The sequence below is a fragment of the Xyrauchen texanus genome, chromosome 39 (assembly GCF_025860055.1).
Source record: "Xyrauchen texanus isolate HMW12.3.18 chromosome 39, RBS_HiC_50CHRs, whole genome shotgun sequence".
Lineage (NCBI taxonomy): Eukaryota > Metazoa > Chordata > Actinopteri > Cypriniformes > Catostomidae > Xyrauchen > Xyrauchen texanus.
The window spans coordinates 16,851,984-16,872,682 of record NC_068314.1 but is presented as its reverse complement, the minus strand read 5'-3'; the positions used below and the strand labels follow the sequence as shown (position 1 = coordinate 16,872,682).

The window sequence follows — 20,699 nt, the reverse complement described above, 5'->3', positions numbered from 1 at the left end:
GAAGTGTTAAATGTGTGAGGATGTGAATACATGACACACAGGCATATTGACTGAAATGAAAATGTGTTTAGTCAATAGTTCAAAAAGAACCTACATAATTCTCTTCACTTTAAACCATAGATATACTTTTATAATAACCTTTAGCATCATTAACAAACATTATTACAGTATGTAATTGTGGCAGGGCGGAGGGAGGACCGGTGTGTAGTATCACGACCCGGCCCTGCCCTCCGCCCTGCCACATTAATACTTGAAAGAAACTGCAGTGCAACACATAACCTGCTTTTCTGAAGAACTTGGAAGTGATTGTCTGCTTGGTGACATTACAGTAATTTCATCAAATAATCGTCATTAATAATCGCGATTACAATATCAAGGGCAATAATCGACAATTATGATTTTTTTTCATAATTGTGCATCCCTAAATGCTAGCAATGCAGACGCAGTGTTTGTCTTGTAATGTGTGAACTTAAAAAAACAAAAATTTATAAAATGTTCGGTCACATTTAAAAAAACTTTAAAGCCTTTATTCAGAAAATTATTGCATTTACATAGTACTATATATATATATATATATATATATATATATATATATATATATATATATATATATATATATATATATATATATATATATATATATATATATATATATATATATATATATTAGTACTAAGTACAATAGTGCTTTCTTTTTTAGTACAAAAAAACATGTATGGAATATGGATAAAAATGGGAACATTTCTCATAGCAGGCCATTTCAAGTTAGACTGTAATTAATTGTGTTGAAATTAATTGATGAAAGTGGGAATGTGCTACAGAAGATGTGCTTGGATGACTTTGATGGCTGTGCTTTAAAGGGGATAAATTTAGAGATACTTCTTTAGCTTTAAAATTGTACATATTTAGTAGTGATGTAGTCAGTCTGCCGGCACACTGAAACCCTCTCAGAGAATTTGTGCCTCAAAATAAGACTTTTAAAGGAGTTAGGGTTAACTAGAACTTGTTTTTTTTATTTTTATAAATATGCATTTAATTTATTCAATACTAGAAAGTATTGATATAAATGGTTCAATCTAATTAAAATCCAATCAGTTTACCTAATATTTGTGTGTGCTATATTTTTTTATGCTTATTAGAATATTGTGCCATTGGCTTAGAAACATGCTAATACCAATCTTGACTGAAATCATGATTTGATTGCCCAGGGCGGCATTTCGTATCAAAAGCATCGTAAGACTAAAATGAAGATGACATTGGTGCCAATGATCTCAACGATCAACTTAATCTTGTGATGCTTTTGGGAAATGCAGCCCAGAGCATTTCAAATTGGTCACTTGTGAGGTTCCATTTCAGGATAAACAGAAGCATCCCACCTATGTAGGCAGTAGAGAGCAACACAGTTTGCTAGGTTTTGGAATAGAGGCTATGTCTTTGAGCTTCCTCAGTACTCAATAGTGCTGCACCTTTCTCAATGGGTAAACTCGTCTCTACAGCCTGGCAGATTTGTTGGGTGTGAAATCTACCCTCTGCCATAGGCATTGTCCCCTCATGTCATTCGACGTCCAGCCAAATGCTTCTACATCACTACTGATGGATCTATGTGCCAAACATAACCTGTTCCTAAATATTAACTCAAGCAAACTCAAACTAAGGTAGTTCTACATGTGCTTCCCAGAATAGAAACTAATCCGTGTTAGCTAGTAATGAGTGAGATAAAGTTCTTAGAGCGCCGTAAATTGTCTATAATTACCTCATTCAGCATCAGAAAACTCTTGGAAAGTTTTAACCTCCTTGGATCTTCCAGATGAGGAAGTATGGATAGAGAAAAGGCTTCGTCCTTTCATCCCTTTTGAAAAGCTTTTTTGTTCTTCTGCTTTCTGGAGGTAGCAGGGGTGCAACAGATGGCTTACGGAGCCCCAGATCTCAGCAGGAGGAGATGTTGAAGACCTCACAGTGGAGGCTCCATCCCTCCTCTTGAGATGTCACAGAGTTCATTAGTGAGCCCCCACATCCCTTTTAAACTTCTGCACAATATCACCCAAGTTGCTTGTGGAGGCTTTTATCAGTTATTCACACAGAAGTAGGATCTGAAGTGTCTGAAAACCATGTTGTGCTCACACATACCCTCTGTGTGGTAACTCCACCACCTCGCTGTCTTTCTCTCTCTGTCTGCCTTACTTTCATTTTCTGTCTGAGACTGGGACTCATTTACTTTCACAGAATTTCTGGCAACAAACTCCGCTCCATGCTGTGACCCTTTGCTGAACATCATATATAAATCTAGTTTGCCTGTTGTTACTCTACAGATGCCAGAATCAGTACTGTATGAATCTATGGGGATCTCTGTTTGTTATTTGACTGCACTGTGTGTTGAATCTCAGACAAACGTGTCTGACATAGAGCCAGGCTTTTGTGATTTTTCTACTTTTATAGTATAGAGGATTTTTGGTTATTAGAATGTCTTATCAGAAGACACATTTGATTGTTTCTGTCAAAGGGGTTGGAAATTACAAGGCAATCGAAAATTCTGTCTGCGCATTTTAAAATATGAACATCTAGAAGTTTGTGGTGCTTATTTCTGTACCATGGACATGCAAAAACTTTGGTGCATGAGTCTTCCTGTACCACTTGTGCTTCAGAAATGAATGATCATGCGACTTGAGGAAAGTCATGCTATTGCTTTTCTAAAAGGTGCAAAAAAAATAAATGGTTGTGAAAAATAATAAATAATTAAATTAATTAATACCATAGTCATACATTGAATGAAAGTCCAAGCCACATATAGTGAGCAGAATCTCATAAACATGGGTGTGGGCTCTTTTGACCACCTTCCAACATCCTAGCAACCACACAGAATACCTTAGCAATCGCATAGCAACACATTAAAATCCACTCAGGCAAGGTTGTTGCTAGGAAATTACTCTTGGGTGTGCCTTAATAAAAATGGATGGGACAAGTTTTCAATAAAAAAAAATATTTAAAAAATGTTCCTCAACAACAGAGAAGCGGCACAATCACACAGTTCATTTAACACTTTCAGAAATCAGAATTAATGCATATTTAAACTACTTTATGAATATATATTTGAAGTTAAAGAATAATATCCACTATACTGGGTGTTCCCAGACCCACCCTTGGCTACACCATTGCACTCAGGTCGGTCATCCTAGCATGGTTCAGGTGAATTTTGCATGGGGAAGCACTGCACTGCCTCTTAGGTTGTGCAGAAAGCCCTTATATGGAGATGGGTTGGGCGTGTATTATGCTAATAACTTCGGGCACATGTTCCCTCAGTTTGAATTTCCAGATTCATCAACATTAGAATGATGATAAGAACAAATTTATGAGCATACAAACCTCCAGAGGAAATTTTGCGGGAGAACCTTTTCTGCACGCATATGAAAGAACTCTTTCCAAAATACTAGTGAATAAGACCCATGCAAACTATTAGCATAAAATGGAAAATCTGTTTGTAGTATATTTTTCTTACCATCAAAGTCTAAATCTGAATTTATTCTAGAATTTATAAGCAGTGTATTTCTCAGCTTCATGATGTTTTGAGAACACTTTGGATATCTAGTCTTTTGTTCTGACCAAGGCATTTTAAAAATTGAAATCACATAATGATAAACAGCCATCATACATGGAACAAATAGGCAACATTTCTTAGCCAATTGCTGTATTATTGATTTTGCACAGCCCAGCATCTTTATAAATCATGCATTGGATACAGGTTCCCACCCCCCTCAAAATCTCTCCTCTCTTGTCATCTTATGGTCAGCACACTCACTTTAAAGGGGTCATATAATGCCATTTTTGTACAAGTTAATATGAATCTTTAGGGTCTAAATGAAAACTTTGTAATATACTTTTATTAAAAATTCTCATTAGTATTTTAAGAAAACACTAATTTTACCTGCTCAAAAACAGCTCTGTTTTCAGCACGCCATTTCAGAGCATATGACTTTAAATGATAATGAGCTTTGGTCACCCCGCCCCTCCGTTCTGGAGTTATTCTCCGTATAACTGTTTTTTTGACATTACTTCTTAATCAGTAACATACAAGTAAACCAGGTGTAACTTAGTGTTACCATGTTAACTGTAACACATGCGTACACAGTTTTTAATAACACAATAACCATAACGCGTTGTTCATTATAAACGTGGGATTATGAATTATATTTAGAACGTCGTAACGTTATGGAAAACATGCCGTAATGTACCCTGAGTGTAAACATTAGCCACATTCATTGTGAAGCGTGCAAGCGATTTGCAAAGATTAATATAAAGGTTAATAAAACGTTACACTTACTTCTTCTGGAGGTGCAGAGGGAATATAAATAGTTGGTACCGAATCTTTTTTCAGCAGCAGCTTCTTAGCAAAACCAGCTTTATACTGACCCTCGTTTATAAAGCAGTCTGGTGAAAAATGATTCGCGCAAACATGAATGCATTGACGTTGCTCGTGGGGAATATTCCCATCGTAAACAAAACTCTGCCACTGCGTCTTCAGCGGTTCAGATTTAGGAACATCAAAATGACTGCTGTGTTCGTTATTACACCGAAGAACAGAACACCACAATCGCTTAGGCGCCATTCTGCTCCAGTGTATCAACAATGATGACGGACTATGATTGACAGCTCATTCACGAGCGAGGGCGGGTCTGTGTTGAAACACTGCTGTCAATCAACAATCCTGGGAGGGGCGTCCGACCGTGTGATGTCACACGGTCGAACGGCTCGATTTGAGGCTGGGGAAAATATATAAGGAGATTAAAACAAAAACACTGGATGGATTTTTATCATAATAGGATGGTTGTGTACAGGCACAGCCAACACACATTTCAGTACAATCAACTTGAAAAAGTGCATGTACCATTATATGACCCCTTTAAAGCTTTTTTTCACCCAAAAATGAAAATACTTCCTATTTAGATGCAATACTTGCATCATTTACTTCCTCATGCCATCCCAGATGTGTATGACTGTCACGTGTTTGTGTGTTTTTGTTCTCTTTAATGTTGTCATGTCCTTTTATTTTGAAATTTAGTTCCTGTTTCATGTGACTTCCTTGTCTTGTCACGTGACCCTCATGTTTCATGTGTTTTTGTTCTCATTGGTTTTTTAGTCATTGTCTTGTTATCATGTTCATTAGTCTTGTCTTCTCTTGTTTTCTTGTATTTCCACGCCTGCCACAGACCATGAACCAGCGCCCACACCTGCCATGGCCACAAGCCAGCATCCACGTCTGCTCCATCCCAGAGCCTGAGCCTGAAACCACATCTGTCCCAGAGCCAGTGCCTGAATCCTCATCCATCCCAGAGCCAGTGCCTGAAGTCTAGGCCATCATGTCTGCCTCGCCAAGCCATGTTGCCACGCCTGCCTCGCCAAGCCATGTTGCCACGCCTGCCTCGCCAAGCCATCTTACCACGCCTGCCATGCCAAGTCATGTTGTCACACCTGCCATGCCAAGCCAAGGGGCTCCACCCCCTGAAAGTATAGCATACCACGCTGCCTCTTCATACCACGCTGCCTCTTCATACCACGCTGCCTCTTCATACCACGCTGCCTCTTCATACCACGCTGCCTCTTCATACCACACTGCCTCTTCATACCACACTGCCTCTTCATACCACGCTGCCTCTTCATACCATGCTGCCTCATCATACCACGCTGCCTCATCAGTCCCTGCCCCATGGCTCACATCTGTCTTATCAGGCCCTGCTCCACAGCTCAAGTCTGTCTTCCCAGGCCACGCTCCACAGCTCAGGTCCTCCTCGCCAGGCCATGCTCTATGTCTGCCGGATTCACTGTGGTCTCTTGCCAATTTGCCTGAACTGCCCTGGTCTCCTGGTCCATGCTGGTCTCTAGGCCCTCCACCTGCTTCGCCAAGACACTTGGGCCATCTGTACAGGGCCCTCTGCCCACTCAGCCCTGGTCTTGTGTTGCAATGCCTGTTCCGCCATGGTCTCCAGTCCTGTTGGGTCTCTTGGTGTCCCCCGCCTCAAAGTTCATGCCTGCCCCTGCCCCAAGGTCCAGGTTTACCATTCCCTCAAACCCCCCAACCCCCAGCTCCCGATGTTACGTTTTTTTAAACACTTCGTTTATTAGCCTTATTATCAGTTTTGTTATGTCATTGGTATGTGTTCATTGTCTTGTTATCTTGTTAGTAGTTCAGCCTTGTTATTGGTTATGTCAGTGTATTTGTAGCCCTCATGTTTGCCTTTTTTTTCTTGTCGATTATTGTGATTATTTAATTTGTAATGTTGTTTTTGCTTGTAGTTCACGGTTTTGTGAAGTTCATGTTTATGTTTTGTTTTGCTACTTTCATGTTTTTGGATTTCATTTTATGTAATTAAACTGCACTTTGGTTCTACATCATCTTCGTCATCTTGCCTCATCTTCATCTGTTCTTCAAATGCGTTACAATGACTTCTTCTGCTGAACACAAAGATTTTTAGAAAAATATTACAGCAAAAGTGAAAGGGTACCAAAATCTTGATGCTCCAAAATGCATATAAAGGCAGCATAAAAGTAATCCAGTGGCTAAATCTATATCATCAGAAGCGATATGATAGGTGTGGGTGAGAAACAGATAAATATTTTTGTCCTTTGTTACTAGAAATTCCCCTCCCAGCCCAGTAGGTGGCAATATTCCCATAGAATGTGTATCTCCAAAAACAAAAGAAGAATGTGAAAGTAATAGTGGATTTGATAAAAACGTATCACTTGAATATCAATTTCAATATTTGTGGTGTGGTGGATGTGGTTTCCCTCTCGATAACAATCGCCTTCGTCGTATCTTATAATGATGTGCTTGGTTTTTATTTCTGCGTTGCGACGGCAGGCAGCCCCATCCACTGTTAACTCTCATTGGTCCAAAATCCAGCTTCTCATAACAGTACATTAAGCATCAAATATGTTTTGGTTGGCTGTAATTGTGTCACATCACACAGCATTATTGTGCTCAGTGTGGACAGTCTGTCCCTGGAATCTTATCACATGGCATCTGGTTAGGACAAGGTGTTAGGTGTTCTATCTATTTTAGTTTTTTTTTAAACTTCATACTTTATAAGAAATTTAAGACTTTGAAAATCTTCCATTAACTTACATTGAATGTTCAGAATTCAAAATATTACTGACAGCGAAAATGCCATCACAACATTAAATGGGGTTTGGTCTTCTTCCTTACATCTATTTGCATACTAAACTGTGATTGGTCTTGCATTCTTTGTATATATTTATCCATTTATCATCACCTTTACACTGCACAGTGACTATGAGTTGATTCTCATGCACAGCCGACGGAAAACAAGACGTGTGTTGAATGTCATGAAAATTGTAAAGCTGGTCTGTTGCAGCCATTCATTTATGCAGAAAAAGCCTAAAACTGAACTTGCCTAAATTAAATTTTTTTTACTGCTTTGCAGACACTGGTATTCCTTCAGTTAAAGAATGTTGTTTTTGTGTGGTAAATGAGAGATACTAACAAACACACAAAGTCTACAGGGGAGTGCTCATACTGAATAGAGACCAGCAATTGTGTGAAGTCTAAAGCTCAGCAGTCTCTCCAAACTCTCTCCTAGGTTTTGAAAAGCACACAGTACGTAGAATTCACTGCAACAACTCCAAAAACAGTCAGCGTGTATTCTCAAATGAAGCCCCTGCAATCTCTATACAAATTTCCTCTGGCAGCAGTTTTGCTCCCCAGCCTCATATGCAATTTCCTTCACTTAGCCTTTGTGGTCGAGCTCTTAAATAGCCCGAAGTAACCCCCCTGTTTAGCAACCCTACACAACAATCAATGCAGGGTGTGAGATGCATTTTTGTATCGTGATAAGGCTTATCCAGCTATCGACCCACACACTTACTTTAGCTCAATACCCCATTCCCACCGGATTGCCAGGGTGATGAACTACCTCTGGCCACATCAGGGAAAGCCTCAGAGAGACCTAACCATGCTAATGCTGACATCAACACAATGCAAATACAACCCTAAGCCCATAAAAGCACGAGCAATAGATCTATAAAACAGTAATTTATACTAATGCTAATAGAATTGCTAACACGAGCACAAACAATGCCAAAACATGCGTACACTACATTTACAAAGTAACACAACCATTGATGTGCTTTGATGGAATATGCAGGTTCAAAACAATTGTTACAAAATCATTGAGTAACAGCACTGTGAATGTGGCCACTTACATTACACTTACAATGGAAGTGAATGGGGATTGGGGACAATCCGTAAATGTTAAAATACTCAGTTTAAAAGTATAGCCAAAAGACAAATAATATGCATGTTAACATGATTTTAGTGTGAAAAAAACAGAGCAGGAACCTTTTCTGTATAAAATTAGATGCAGTTTTACAACTTCGTTGACAATGATGACGTAATGCTGTAAACACTGAAACAACATAAAAATGTGATGATTAAAAGAACTATGCAGCTAAAATAATAAATTTTATATTTACATTATATGCTTAACATTTTTGCTTTTAAACCCTCAAAAAAGTGTCCCCGTTCTCTTCCATTGTAAGTGCTACACTGTAACCATTTGATTATTTTATTTTTTTTTATAAGAAAAAGAGTCTGAATTATTTTTGTGGTAATCAACATTGTCACAAATTCTGTCAACTGATCTTCACTTATTAAACCCGGAGTATACCCTTTAAAAAACAACTACAACAAAAAAGATTGGATTTATGTTTAATTCGGTCTCAAACTGTAAGAACAATGCTTTGCTCTTTTGTTCCATTAGTGCTAAAAGCATCCTGCCTTTGTCTGGTAGTGAAGAAGAGAGAGAGAAAAAAAAGAAATTGTCCAATGTGTTGATTTTCATTCACTTGAAAGCACAGTGACAGGTCTGGATTTTAGAAGGATTTCTGGAAATTGGAAGTAAAATATAACATGGGATATATACACGAGAGACCATAGCAAATATTGTTGCAATGTTCCCTTTTGCTCCAACAGCAAAAGGAAAATCTCTTATTACGTGTACACAACTTCCCTAAAGAGGATAAAATACTTTAGAGGGAGATGGATTATGGCAGTCAGAAGAGAAAAAGGTGTCAAATGTCACTGCTTCAGCGGCTGCATTTGAAATCACATTGACTAGTTTGCTAGATTTATATATTTTATTATTATTATTATTAATGCCAGGGTTATACAGTGATGTATATAATAGCACAGTTATATCATCTTAAACATTAAATAATGAACATGAAGTGAGGAAAAAAGATTTGTAGATTTACCCTGCTAAATTAAGGCTGAAGTAGGCTATTTACTAGTGTCCCCAAATTTCAAACAGCTTTCACGAATACTCTTCCCATCTGCCATTAATGAAACAAACAGATGGTACTACCGAAAACTCTTACCATTAGTTGACGGGCCACTCAAACAAATAGCGATGTTCTGATAGCGTCACAGAGCTACAGTTTTTATAGTTTTTGAGAAAATCAACTAACGAATGGTTTACTTATATTTGTTTCTGCATTTTATGCTGGGATAAGATAAAGTATTTCAACATAGAAAAAGTTACACACTTAAGCTTTAAAGAGGAAATACATAATCAAACTCTGTACAAAGAGAATATTAAAATGTCTGAACTCATAAGTAGGTATTTGTCAAGATGACTTGAAGCACAATGCTAATGGTAATGCTAATGACCATTGCTTAAACCGATGTACTCCACCATTAACTACACAAAAGAAACACTACCGAGGACTGAATTGAGTCCTGAGTGAATTTGTGTTCTTTTTCTAACATCCATTTGGTATCTCACTACGGGAAAAAGCCTCAGGCATGTTCGATCCTGGAAGCACCAATGAAACCACTTCTGTCAGTTGAAAGACCACTCAAAGGTCAGGGTAAATATTTATTCTGTTGTCTTAATTATATAAAAAGCTGCCATAGCTTTTTACTCTCCAGCACATTGTGGTTGTATGAAGGATTGGCCGGTCTAGTCACATATTTAGGAGAGTCTCACTCAAACAATTGGAATGTCATGGTGAACTTGATTAGCATTATTTTATATTCAAGTCTCTGTCATGATGACTGAGCTCTTTAAGCGGTGGAGCGAAGGAAAAGCATCCCTCCCGTCCGTGTGCGTGTGGATCGATATTTCTCCAAAAGATTCCCACCCATTGTGTACTGCCTGTCTGGGGGTCAGACATGCAAAAGCCACACTCACTAATCCCAAGTTTTGCTGCTCTGCTCTTGATACATGTTGCGAGTTTTGGAAAGAAGGGTACGTGTTGCAGCCACAAATAATAGGCATCCCAGTTTTTCTCTGCTGTCCATTTTCTCTGCCAAAAAAAACGGACCTTCCTCTCCTCTTTGAAGTCATCCCCTTCTGCTGGGAAAACAGGTGGAAGGGGAGGATTATGACGAGGATCGTCTTTTGGATGACGAGGAGGAGGATGTGGAGGGCACGATTCTCCCTGTTAATCCCCCTTCCCGACCAGACAGCGCAGAGAGTTGGATCTTATTAAAATGTGCAGAGATCTGCATCATTGTGGATCTCAGCATGGGTTGCCGTTGTGGGTGAACTGGCTCTTTGGCTGGGTCTGTCTAGCCTGTCTGAAACGGAGAAGATAGACTTCCTGGTTGCCCCAGTTTAACCAAAAGCCCTTTTTTAAGAGAACAAGTGGTTCAATTCAGGACATGGAGTGAGTCAAAAGCACTCAAGAGAGGATAACAGTTTGTACAAAAACGTGTGTGACAAAAATAAAAATCTCTGTGATCCAGGCTGTGGGTCTTCAGCAAATGTGTGGAGACAGCACTAACACTGCTGAGATTAATGGGCCTCAGAATATCTGTTTATCTGGATGATCTACTCCTCTCCACTCCATCACAGCAGCAAGTGGAGACAGATATGAGAGCACTGGTGCCTCATTTGGAGAGCCTTGGTTACAATATAAATGAGGCAAAGAGCTGTCTGGCGCCCTTACGGTACATAATATATCTGGGTCTCAGATTAAACTGACCAATCTATATTGAGTGTTTCTGTTAGAGATTGATTTCCCTCTTTCGGAAGGGAAAAAAGTCTCATTCAGGCTGTGTCTATGGCTATTGGGTCTGATGGACTTGATGGTATCAGAAATTCGATTGGGACTTCTGCGAATGACAGAGGTTTAGCATTGGATAGTAGCGCAACACTTGTGTCCCTGGTGGCACCTCAACCGCAGAAAGAGTGTGACGTCAGAGGGAATGCACGCTCTTGGCCTTTTGGAGGTGGTCTCTCTAAGGAAATGGGTGACAACAGATACATCATTCACAGGTTGAGGCACAGTGTGCAAAGGCAGAAATCAATTGCGTTTGGCTTGCGTCACCACAAAACGTCCACATAAACTTTCTGGAGTTACTGGCAGTATTTCTAGCATTGAAAATGGGGTGTGTTTGAGCAGTGGTCTGCACACAGACACATTGTGGCAGATGTTTTTGTTTTCTTCAGGAACTTTTTGAGAAATGCAGAACCTTTTCTGCCATCAAGGTTAATTCCCTGTTCCTGTTTCCTGTTAGTTATGTAGTCCTTGTAGTTTTTTTCATGATTGGTTTTGCTCTGATTGTTTTCCTCAGGTGTTCCTCATTGCCTTGTTTGCCCTTGTGTATTTAAGCCCTTGTTTCCCCTGGTTTCTTTGTCAGTCTTTGCATGTGTTGTTTGATGCTCTCATGTATTGCTTGTTCCCTGTGTTTTGGTTCCCTTATATTCTGAGTTACTATGTTTATTTTTGTGTTATTAAAGCTGCGTTTAGATACTCATTCCTCGCCTGCCTTGTCACAGAAAGACTGACCAAATATGGATCTAGCAGCTGTCAGAATTTTGCTTCTGAAGTAAGGGGACCGTCCAGTTGAGGATCACGTCCATGAGTTTTTAGAGCTAGCAAATTTAGTGCCCTATCCAGACCTCTCACTGGTGGTTTTCTTCCAGGCCAGTCTGAATAGTGCACTGAAGGAACTTATGCCTCTTGCTGATCCTCACTGGCCGCTCTGCGAATAGGTGGAGAAGCCTCTGGAACTTTGCAGATCCCTTTACACAGTGGATTATGGTGGGAAACCCAGGCCAAAACCTGCATCTTCTGCTCCCTTGTCCAAGCCTTCCACGGCTCCTTGCTCCAAGCCTTCCACGGCTCCTTACACTAAGCCTCCATGGCTCCTTATTCCAAGCCTTCCATGGCTCCTTGCTCCAAGCCTTCCACGGCTCCTTACACTAAGCCTCCACAGCTCCTTATTCCAAGCCTTCCATGGCTCCTTGCTCCAAGCCTCAAGCGGCCCCTGTCTTGAAGCCTTACATGGCCCCTGTCTCCAAGTTGAAGACCCTACCTCACAAATTGTCAGCATCCTGGCCGTCCACCTGATCTGCTCTGGTCTCCTTTGTCTCCTGGCTATCCACCTGATCTGCTCTGGTTTCCTTGGTCTCCTAATCGTGCGCCTGATCTGCTCTGGTCTCCTTGGTCTCCTGGCTGTCCGCCTGATCTGCCCAGGTATCTTTGGTCTACTGGCCACCCCCCTGATCTGCTCAGGTCTCCTCTGAACCTCTGGATCCAGCTTGGTCCTCTGAGCCTGCAGTGTCGCCCTGGCTCTCCATTCCTCCGGCTCTGCCTTGGTCTCAAGTCTCCCTGAATTTTCCTTGTTCCTTTGCTCCCCTTGCCCGTTGTGCCCCCTTGAACTGCCTGTTTCCACCTTTCCTCCACACCCCATGGACAACCTATTTCTATTATGGAGCATCTGGAATCCACACCTTAAAGAGGGGTCACATTTCCTGTTTTTTTTGCCATGACTTTTATGTTGAAATTCTTGTTTAGTTCCCCGTTTCTGTTTTCTGTTAGTTTTGTAGTCCTTTGTAGTTTCCTTTCATTATTGGTTTTCCCCTGATTGTATTCCCCAGGTGTTCCTGGTTCCCTTGTCCGTCATCCATCTCAGGGGCGCTTAGAAGCCTTCTGGGTCCTCATGCTGGCCCGAGAGACGGGGGCTTGGCTGTGAGCATGAACCAATCATCAAGCCGTGAGCGCTCAGGTGGAGGGTTCCAGTCCAACCCGATGCTCGCGGCGGCCCGAGCAAGCATGGCAGTCAGCTCTGCGTCAGTCTCAGACATAAAGTTGGCAAACCAGTTGAGTCATCACCGTCCAACATTGCCAGTGCGCTCTCTGATGCAGCGATCGAAGATTCATCCTGCGCACAGAAATGCGCCATATATCCAACAGCATAAGCTTCTTAAGAGGTGAATGGAACAGCAGTAGTATTCAGCTCGCTGATAGTACAACCGCTTGGCTCCAAAGAGAAAATCTGAATCGAGTGGGCTTTCCAGCTCCTTTTATACCCGTATGTCCGGGGGAGTGGTATGCAAATTCCACTCACCAATTCTCATTGGCCTTTTCTCAAAGAATGGGAGGTTTTCGGGCTCTCACAACGTCGAGTGAGTGACAGAAGAGGAACTAAAATTTATGATATTTCAGGAAAAAAAGAAAAGAAATCTGGAACAAAAATAAAAATGTACTTTAAATTATACCACACTTCAACATACTTCACAATATACTTACCTAGGACTTGTTTTAACCCCCTCTGGAAATTTTAATATGGCAATTAAAACACTGATTACAAAAGAGCAATGCATGACATAAAAATAAAATTATTCAAAATAAACATCAGAATTTGGACAAAGATATTTGTGTCATACTCCCCATTGCTTTATATTGAAGTGACGTCTGGTTTCCATTATATAATTACACCCATAATGCTTGTCCACAGAAAGAAACCCAATAAGGCATGTAGAGCAGAACTCGGCTGTCTACCTCTCAACTTAAATATTAATGAAAGACTGTTAAAGTTTTGGATTCACTTAAACTCTAGTTCTAAAGATACTCTTCATTATAAAGCACTGAAAACACAAGAACTCAATCCACAAAGTCATCTTTGACTATTAGTGTCACAACTCACAAAGCACCCAAAATCAACAAAAAAAAAACTAATAAGAATTAAAGAAATAATGAATCTCCAAAGCGATTTATACATGGAATATTGGAGGGAACAAACAAAAACACAAAGTCACCTACAACATTACCTTCAACTCAACAAAGGGTATAGACTTGCTGAATATCTGTTCTTGGTCAGAAATACCAAATATAGACCACCAACTGGCCATTGAAATAGGAAAGCATAAAAAGACATGGCAACCTAAAGAAGATTGAACATGTGTCCATTGTACTTGAGGAGAAATAGAGACAGAAGTACACTTCCTCCTTCACTGTGGAAAATACTCACACCTCAGAGATTCATTATATATAAAATTACAACAAATTATCCATGAGTTTTATTCCCTCTTTCCCGAAAATCTTGCTTGTGAAGGACCCACTTCACACTTAGTGGCCGATCACATTAACAAATGCCACAAACTACGAAATGAAAATACATCCAGCACCTGTTTTAGCAGTTTAGTTGAGCTACTGTTATTTATTATTATTATCATTTTAGTCATTTATTTACATTTTACTGTATATATCAAGCACAATTACAAAATGTCGTTGTTTCCTTTGTTTTTTCTTGTTTTGTTTTATCTTACTTTTCATGTCCATTTTACTGTATTCACCTATTTGTTTTTCTTGTAATGCTTTGGCAATATGTACTTACTGTATGTCATGCCAATAAATCTATTTTAATTTGTATTTGACACACACATGCCCTGACTGATTTAAATTCATAATTAATAATTGTTCATAAATTCATAATTGTTTAATTCATAAGTTAGGAAATAAAAGTTTACCTGTTTGAGTTGAAGTCACGTTTCCTGTTTCCACCTTGTCTCCACAAATGAACCTCATTACAATGAACAAAATACAACAATAATAACTCAAGTGCACAAGTGAAATAAATCACAAGTGTGTTCTTTGTTTTCCCCTATCCATTCTTTGGGAATTGAATTGTGTGCTTGTGCATTGGACACTACAAGCCAGTTGACTGGTCTGTTTCGGACAGCATATCTGCAATAATGCTGTTGCTATATCCCAAAGTGAGATACCGAACAGATGTTAGAAAGAGGTTTAGGTTACTCGCGTAACGCCAGTTCTCTGATGACAGAAGTAATGTATTCTTCCCTCCCACACTTCCCTCCTCACAGTTCCATGGAGAAGAGATATGCGGAAAATGAAGAAGGGACCCATGGCAGTGTTTTTTATAAGAGAGGTGGGACTCCATTATCACTGCTGTGATTGGTCTGTCAACTGCCCAAATCATTTTCCCATAGTGAGATACCTCACTCCTGTTATCAGATAACTGGGATTATGTGATTTTCCTAATATGTCATACAATCTCAAGTATGTGTATATGTGAAATATAAACCACCACATATCAAACTCTCTAAACACCAGATCCTAAACACCAGATCCTTTTTCTCATTTAATTCTACTTTATTACAATCAATTTGATTCATTACCTGAATCACAGCAATGAGATACCAATTAAAAGTCAGTAATGGTTAGAGAAGGAGCTGCAATCTGAGTTTTACCTTCTTAATTTGCACAAAATTAGCCACAAAAGCAATGGGGCAATTTTCTCGACTGATAATTTTACTTAAGGGAGGCAAAACACTTTTGGGGCTCTTGGAAGCTGTAATGGAAGCTTACACTGGAATTGGAATTTCTTAAGCCAACCAAAGTAAATTATGTCAGTAATGGGGTATATCTGGTTCATTTTCTGAAAAAATTTACAAGATGTACAAGATATTCCAGTTCAGAAATGTGATTTGTAGGTACAGCATTTGCTCAGTTTATAAATAGTTTTATGTGGAAGTGAATAGGCCTAAAACATCTAATAGTCCTCATGAGAAGTTCCTAATTACAAGTTTGGAAATCGTTATTATGATGTGATGTGCTTTCAAGTGATTTTTGATCGGAATAAAATGCACGAGATGGACAATTTCATATTTCTCTCTTTTTACTTCCCTACAAAAACAGGAAGCTTTTTTGCACTAATTCACTAATTCAACAAAGTAAAATAATTGCTAATTAAAATAAATAAAATTACGTTTTTTTTCTTTTTAATAAAACACAATCCCTAATAAAGAAATTTCATACAAATGAAGAAATTCGGGCCTTAAGGACAAACTTTGTTTTTGCAAGAAGCAGTCAGCGGGGGGCACTAAGCGCAACTCCAGCTGTAGCCAACAGGCAATGAACCACACTTACTAAGAGCAGGAGCACAAAATAAGCCTCACAACAGGATGCATTCTTGTGTTCAGATACAGCTAGATGGAGCGCAAACAGAATGAAGGAAACTCGAGGCATGTTTTTCAAAGTTTTAAACTGTTAAAAAGATGCTGAAATTTAATAGGACAAGATTACAACCAAAGTGAGACACCGTGAGACCATCTCATAAGTCTACGTCAGACAGATTGACAAACTCAATTGCAAAATGGATTGCTGTGGACTATGCCAATCATAGGCTTATGGTCAATGTTATGGGAATAAAACAAAGACTATTTAGCCCAAGATGGACTACTGGTATTTAAATGACTGAAAGAAATTGGAATGCCCAATATGGCAGACCTAGAAAAGGAAGTCTGGCCTTATAAGTAAAAGAGCCAATCACCTATTAGATACAGACATTGCGTCTCTGTCAACACAAGAACGTGCATGCTTATTAGCTGGACCCGCCTGAAAAATAGCATTTTTTTAGCGTGATCTTAGCTAAAGAAGCACACATTTAATACCTGTGTGTCAGATTCTACTGCTGATTTGAAATATGTTCTTCGGTCATGATCTTGACCAACCGTATTGTGGATTTCGGTCTTTCTCCATTCAAGTAGATAGGAGCTGTACTTTCTTGCCGCTTATATCTCAAATAGCTGCCCTGGAGCGTTCCAAAGATGGCCACAGAGTGGACTGACTTGCCTTTAAAGTGACTTTCAGTGAAAGCAGCATAAACACCTGTCGCTTCAGTCCATCGTTACAAATATGACATGAATAGTTGTTGAAAAGAAAGCTGGATAATAGATAAAGAGTTATTGTAACAGGTTTATATCAGTGGCTCTGGATCCACTCTGTGCGAATACATGGATAGAGGTCTGCTGCTGTTTCTAGTCAGTGTGAGCAGCTTTCAGGGACAAAAAGACAGTCAAGAGGATAAATTTACTGAGGAGAGCATCTGAGGATAAGAGGATACCCCGGATGATCAAAGTGAAACCCGTGTCACTGATTTGCATGGTGAGATGCATGGTGAGAACCTCTTCATCAGCTTCACTTTGATGTGCCACCTGAGGAAAGAGTCTTCCTTTGGATTCTCTTTTTCTTGGCACAGTAGGGATGCAAACATAACATTTAGTCTGGCAAGTTTTGTCAACACATTTAGATTGCCTTTGAGCTGTTGTTGTTTTTTTTATGTAAAAGCAAAGCCATTATTTAAATATTAATGTTTGTGGGAAAAAAAATTGTTTGAGGTGTCCTGATTTAAACCTCTAGCCAGTGTTTTAGCAGAAAATTCCTTTTGAAGGTTTGTCATATCTTCAGTTTTAATGAAAATAAAACTAAGGTAACTTTATAAATGTATATAAAAAACATAAATCTTGTTATCAGGGCATATTGGTCATAAAAACCAAGTCATAACATCCAATAGCTTCAAGATGGCTGGAGTTCTGAAAACATGGTCGGCCGGTCTTTCTGTCTGTCTGTCCATCTATCATTTCATTTTCTGTTTCTAATTAATCTAATATGACCGTATTCTGCAGGAGGCACTGTGTTTGAAGATGGAGGCTCCTGGCTGGGGTTTTCTCTTATCCCTGCTCCTCATCACCCTGTTTGAAACCTCAGATGGCTCTGAGACCCCATCTGCAAATGGCAAGTGGAGTCTGATCCGGTCCTCCACCTCCATCACTGACTCCATGCAAGACCCTGAGAGGGTACTTCCTCACGGCAACCACCGTAGGAGACAAGGGTCACGTGAAGATGGGGATAGTGCTGGGCTGCTCTCCCGGAGGCCTGTGTCCCAGCCGGAGGATGAAGGGCAGAGTTTAAAGGGTTTGAGGCCTGTAAGGCTGGAGTTGGGGCCTGGGGACTGGATGGGGACAGGGGGTCATGATGAGGTCAGAATTCCTGCTCATATGCAGCGGGGAAATTATCCAACAGAGGGAGAGTTTACGCGTAAAGGCAGGAGACATAGTCACGGGCATCTGACTGAACACAGGAAGCAGGGAGGCAGAAGAGACAAAGGCCGAGCTAAAGGTACAAGAGATCAGGCCACCATTTTTAAACCTGGATTGCTTAGACAATGACAGGTTAACTATTGCAGTACATATAGTAGCTTATATATTTTTGCAAGCAAAGCTAGACAAAGAGACATATAAAATCCTTTAAAAAAATCTTCTTTTGTGTTCTGCATAAATCTGCAGTTTCAGATGGCATAAGGGCGAAGTAAATAATGAGAGAATTATCATTTTTGGGCAAACTATTCTTTAATCGATAGCCACGCAGTCAAATTAATGTTAGTGGAAAGTAATTTCAGAGACAGACCAAGTTATTCTGATAAAAGATTATGAAGAAATAATTTTTTATTTTTTTGCCAGACCAATGAAAATACAGGCTGTGAGCCACCACGTGATAAGGTATTAAATGTCTCACGTGAATAAGGGACGCTTGAGCATTTTTAGTTTTTCAATACAGGATGGGGGTCCCCTACAAGAGTCTCGCTGTCCGATCCATTTATGCTTCAAAATGGGACACAAACAATGTTTCACTGTCCACTAAAATACAGGACAATAGGCATCCCGAATGGGACACTGTATTTTCGCCAAAAATATGGGATGTCCCAGCTTAAATGGGACAGTTGTAAACACACCACCTCTCCCATTTTTTAAGCTGTTGTCTGTGACGAATGTGTTAACATTTGGATACTGCCTTCATGAAAATTATAAACAATGACAAAACATACATTGCTAAACTCTCTTGCATGATGAACATGCACAGTGATGCAAGTTTGCATCATTACTGTGACAGCTAATGTGGTTGTGCTAGCAAAAGTGACTGCAGTCTGAAAATATCCGATCCATCCACAGAAAACCTGCAGTTTGAACAGTCAATCTAAAAAATTGGATTTCATAAAAAAAAAAATCCTACAGTAGGAACAAAGCCATTTGAGGTGTTACCCAGGCCAACTACTGTATATCCTCATCATCAATGTAATCAAAACTAACTATGCTCTCACCCTCTTTCTCTTCTAGGGGTTTCCTATGACTCTGAACCACAATTAGGCTCATTGTTGAAGGACATGGATGCATTTGAGGATGTTTCCTACACCTCCCTGCCCAATCATGACACTGCCCCACCCACTGACGCTCCCTCCCCTGTCTCACGCATTTTGGTAACCACGGCAATCAATGAGAATCTCCCAACTCTGGCCCCAGCCTCCACCAAACCCCAGGTACCCGAGCAAGCATAAGCATCTTTGAAAATGAAGGTCTATTGTGTTGCTAATGTTGTTTAGTATACACTAGACTGCTTACGTTATGTTCTACAGTGGCATTTGTTGGGAGGAAAAAGACAGATGAGTTTGTCAGTATCTTGGTTGCACACCTGCCTCTCACCACCCTGATATTATTGCTAGAATTTGTCAGTCAATTGCATGACTCTTGGCCATTTGGCTGTCATCTTACGTGAAACTGCCCCGAGTCTTTTTCCGTTCTGTCATTTTGTTGTAAGATCTCAAAATGAACATCTTCATTTAAACTGCACATCTTGGCAGATATAGATACTGAAGTCTGTTTAAAGCCAGTAGCAGAGGGACTTGACATCCTCGTGGTGTGCAGTGCTTTATCACACAGATTTATTTACCTGTGCTTCGGTTCCATGCTTATTGCTAAGTGCCGCCTGGGGCTGGATCGTACTCGAATAAAATTACCCAGCTCCCTCAGCTCTAGGGAGGAGATGGAGGAGGGGAGCTGTCACCAGCTCATGTGTGGGGTGAGATGTTGCTCGCCTATCCTCCTGCTCCTCTTTCTCACAGCCATCTGTTCTCTTCCATCCTCCACCCTAGATATCTTTTTACTAGTGTATGCTTTCTTTATAATTCTCTTGAGTGGCATGGATATTCCAGAATACAGATATTAATAAAAAACAATTTGTCTAATCTGAAGGAAAGGCCAATGCTTGAAAGGGAGCAAAAGAAGTGCTTTGGTTGAATGCTTTGGTTTTCTGTCAATGAAATACTGCATCAGAGCTCCTTTGCTGTTATCTTGACATTCACTACTTTTCTTGTTTTCTGTCTGCTCTGTATGAGAATCAACACACAATGCAACAGTCTTTGTTGAATAAAAGTAGCTATATGGTTACATAAGCCATTTTTCCACCATCGGGACGAACGATTCTGAGCACAGTCGAAATGGTTACAGTAGCATTTCCACTGAAGCACGGTTTGGCACGGCATAATTATAAACCATTCTTGCCTCAAATTAGCAGCCCGGTTAGCTAACCATACTCAACCATTCTCACGCAGGCTGGTGTAATGGCTTTAGTATGTGACAACTTGTTTAGTGTCTCTTTGTGATTTTATTATGATGGTTAAACAAATATTATAAACTACATTTACTTTTATACATGCCTTTTTCATCAGGGAAAAATTGCTAGCTCATTAAAACTCAAAATACATAAATATATTCTCATTTACAAAAGTATGTGCATATAATACTTATATAATATATTTTTAAATA

General features: G+C 39.8%; 1 protein-coding gene across 2 annotated transcripts in view; it reads left to right on the top strand.

The window, feature by feature from the left end:
- The window catches only part of draxina (dorsal inhibitory axon guidance protein a), a 44,818-nt gene that overhangs the window by 5,298 nt on the left and 18,821 nt on the right, over positions 1 to 20,699 (top strand). For both annotated transcript variants that reach the window (XM_052111321.1, XM_052111320.1), the window contains exons 2-3: positions 17,727 to 18,219; positions 19,215 to 19,414. In XM_052111321.1, the coding sequence (XP_051967281.1) occupies positions 17,745 to 18,219; positions 19,215 to 19,414 (675 nt within the window). In that variant the 5' untranslated portion in view covers positions 17,727 to 17,744. The remainder of the gene's footprint in view (positions 1 to 17,726; positions 18,220 to 19,214; positions 19,415 to 20,699) is intronic.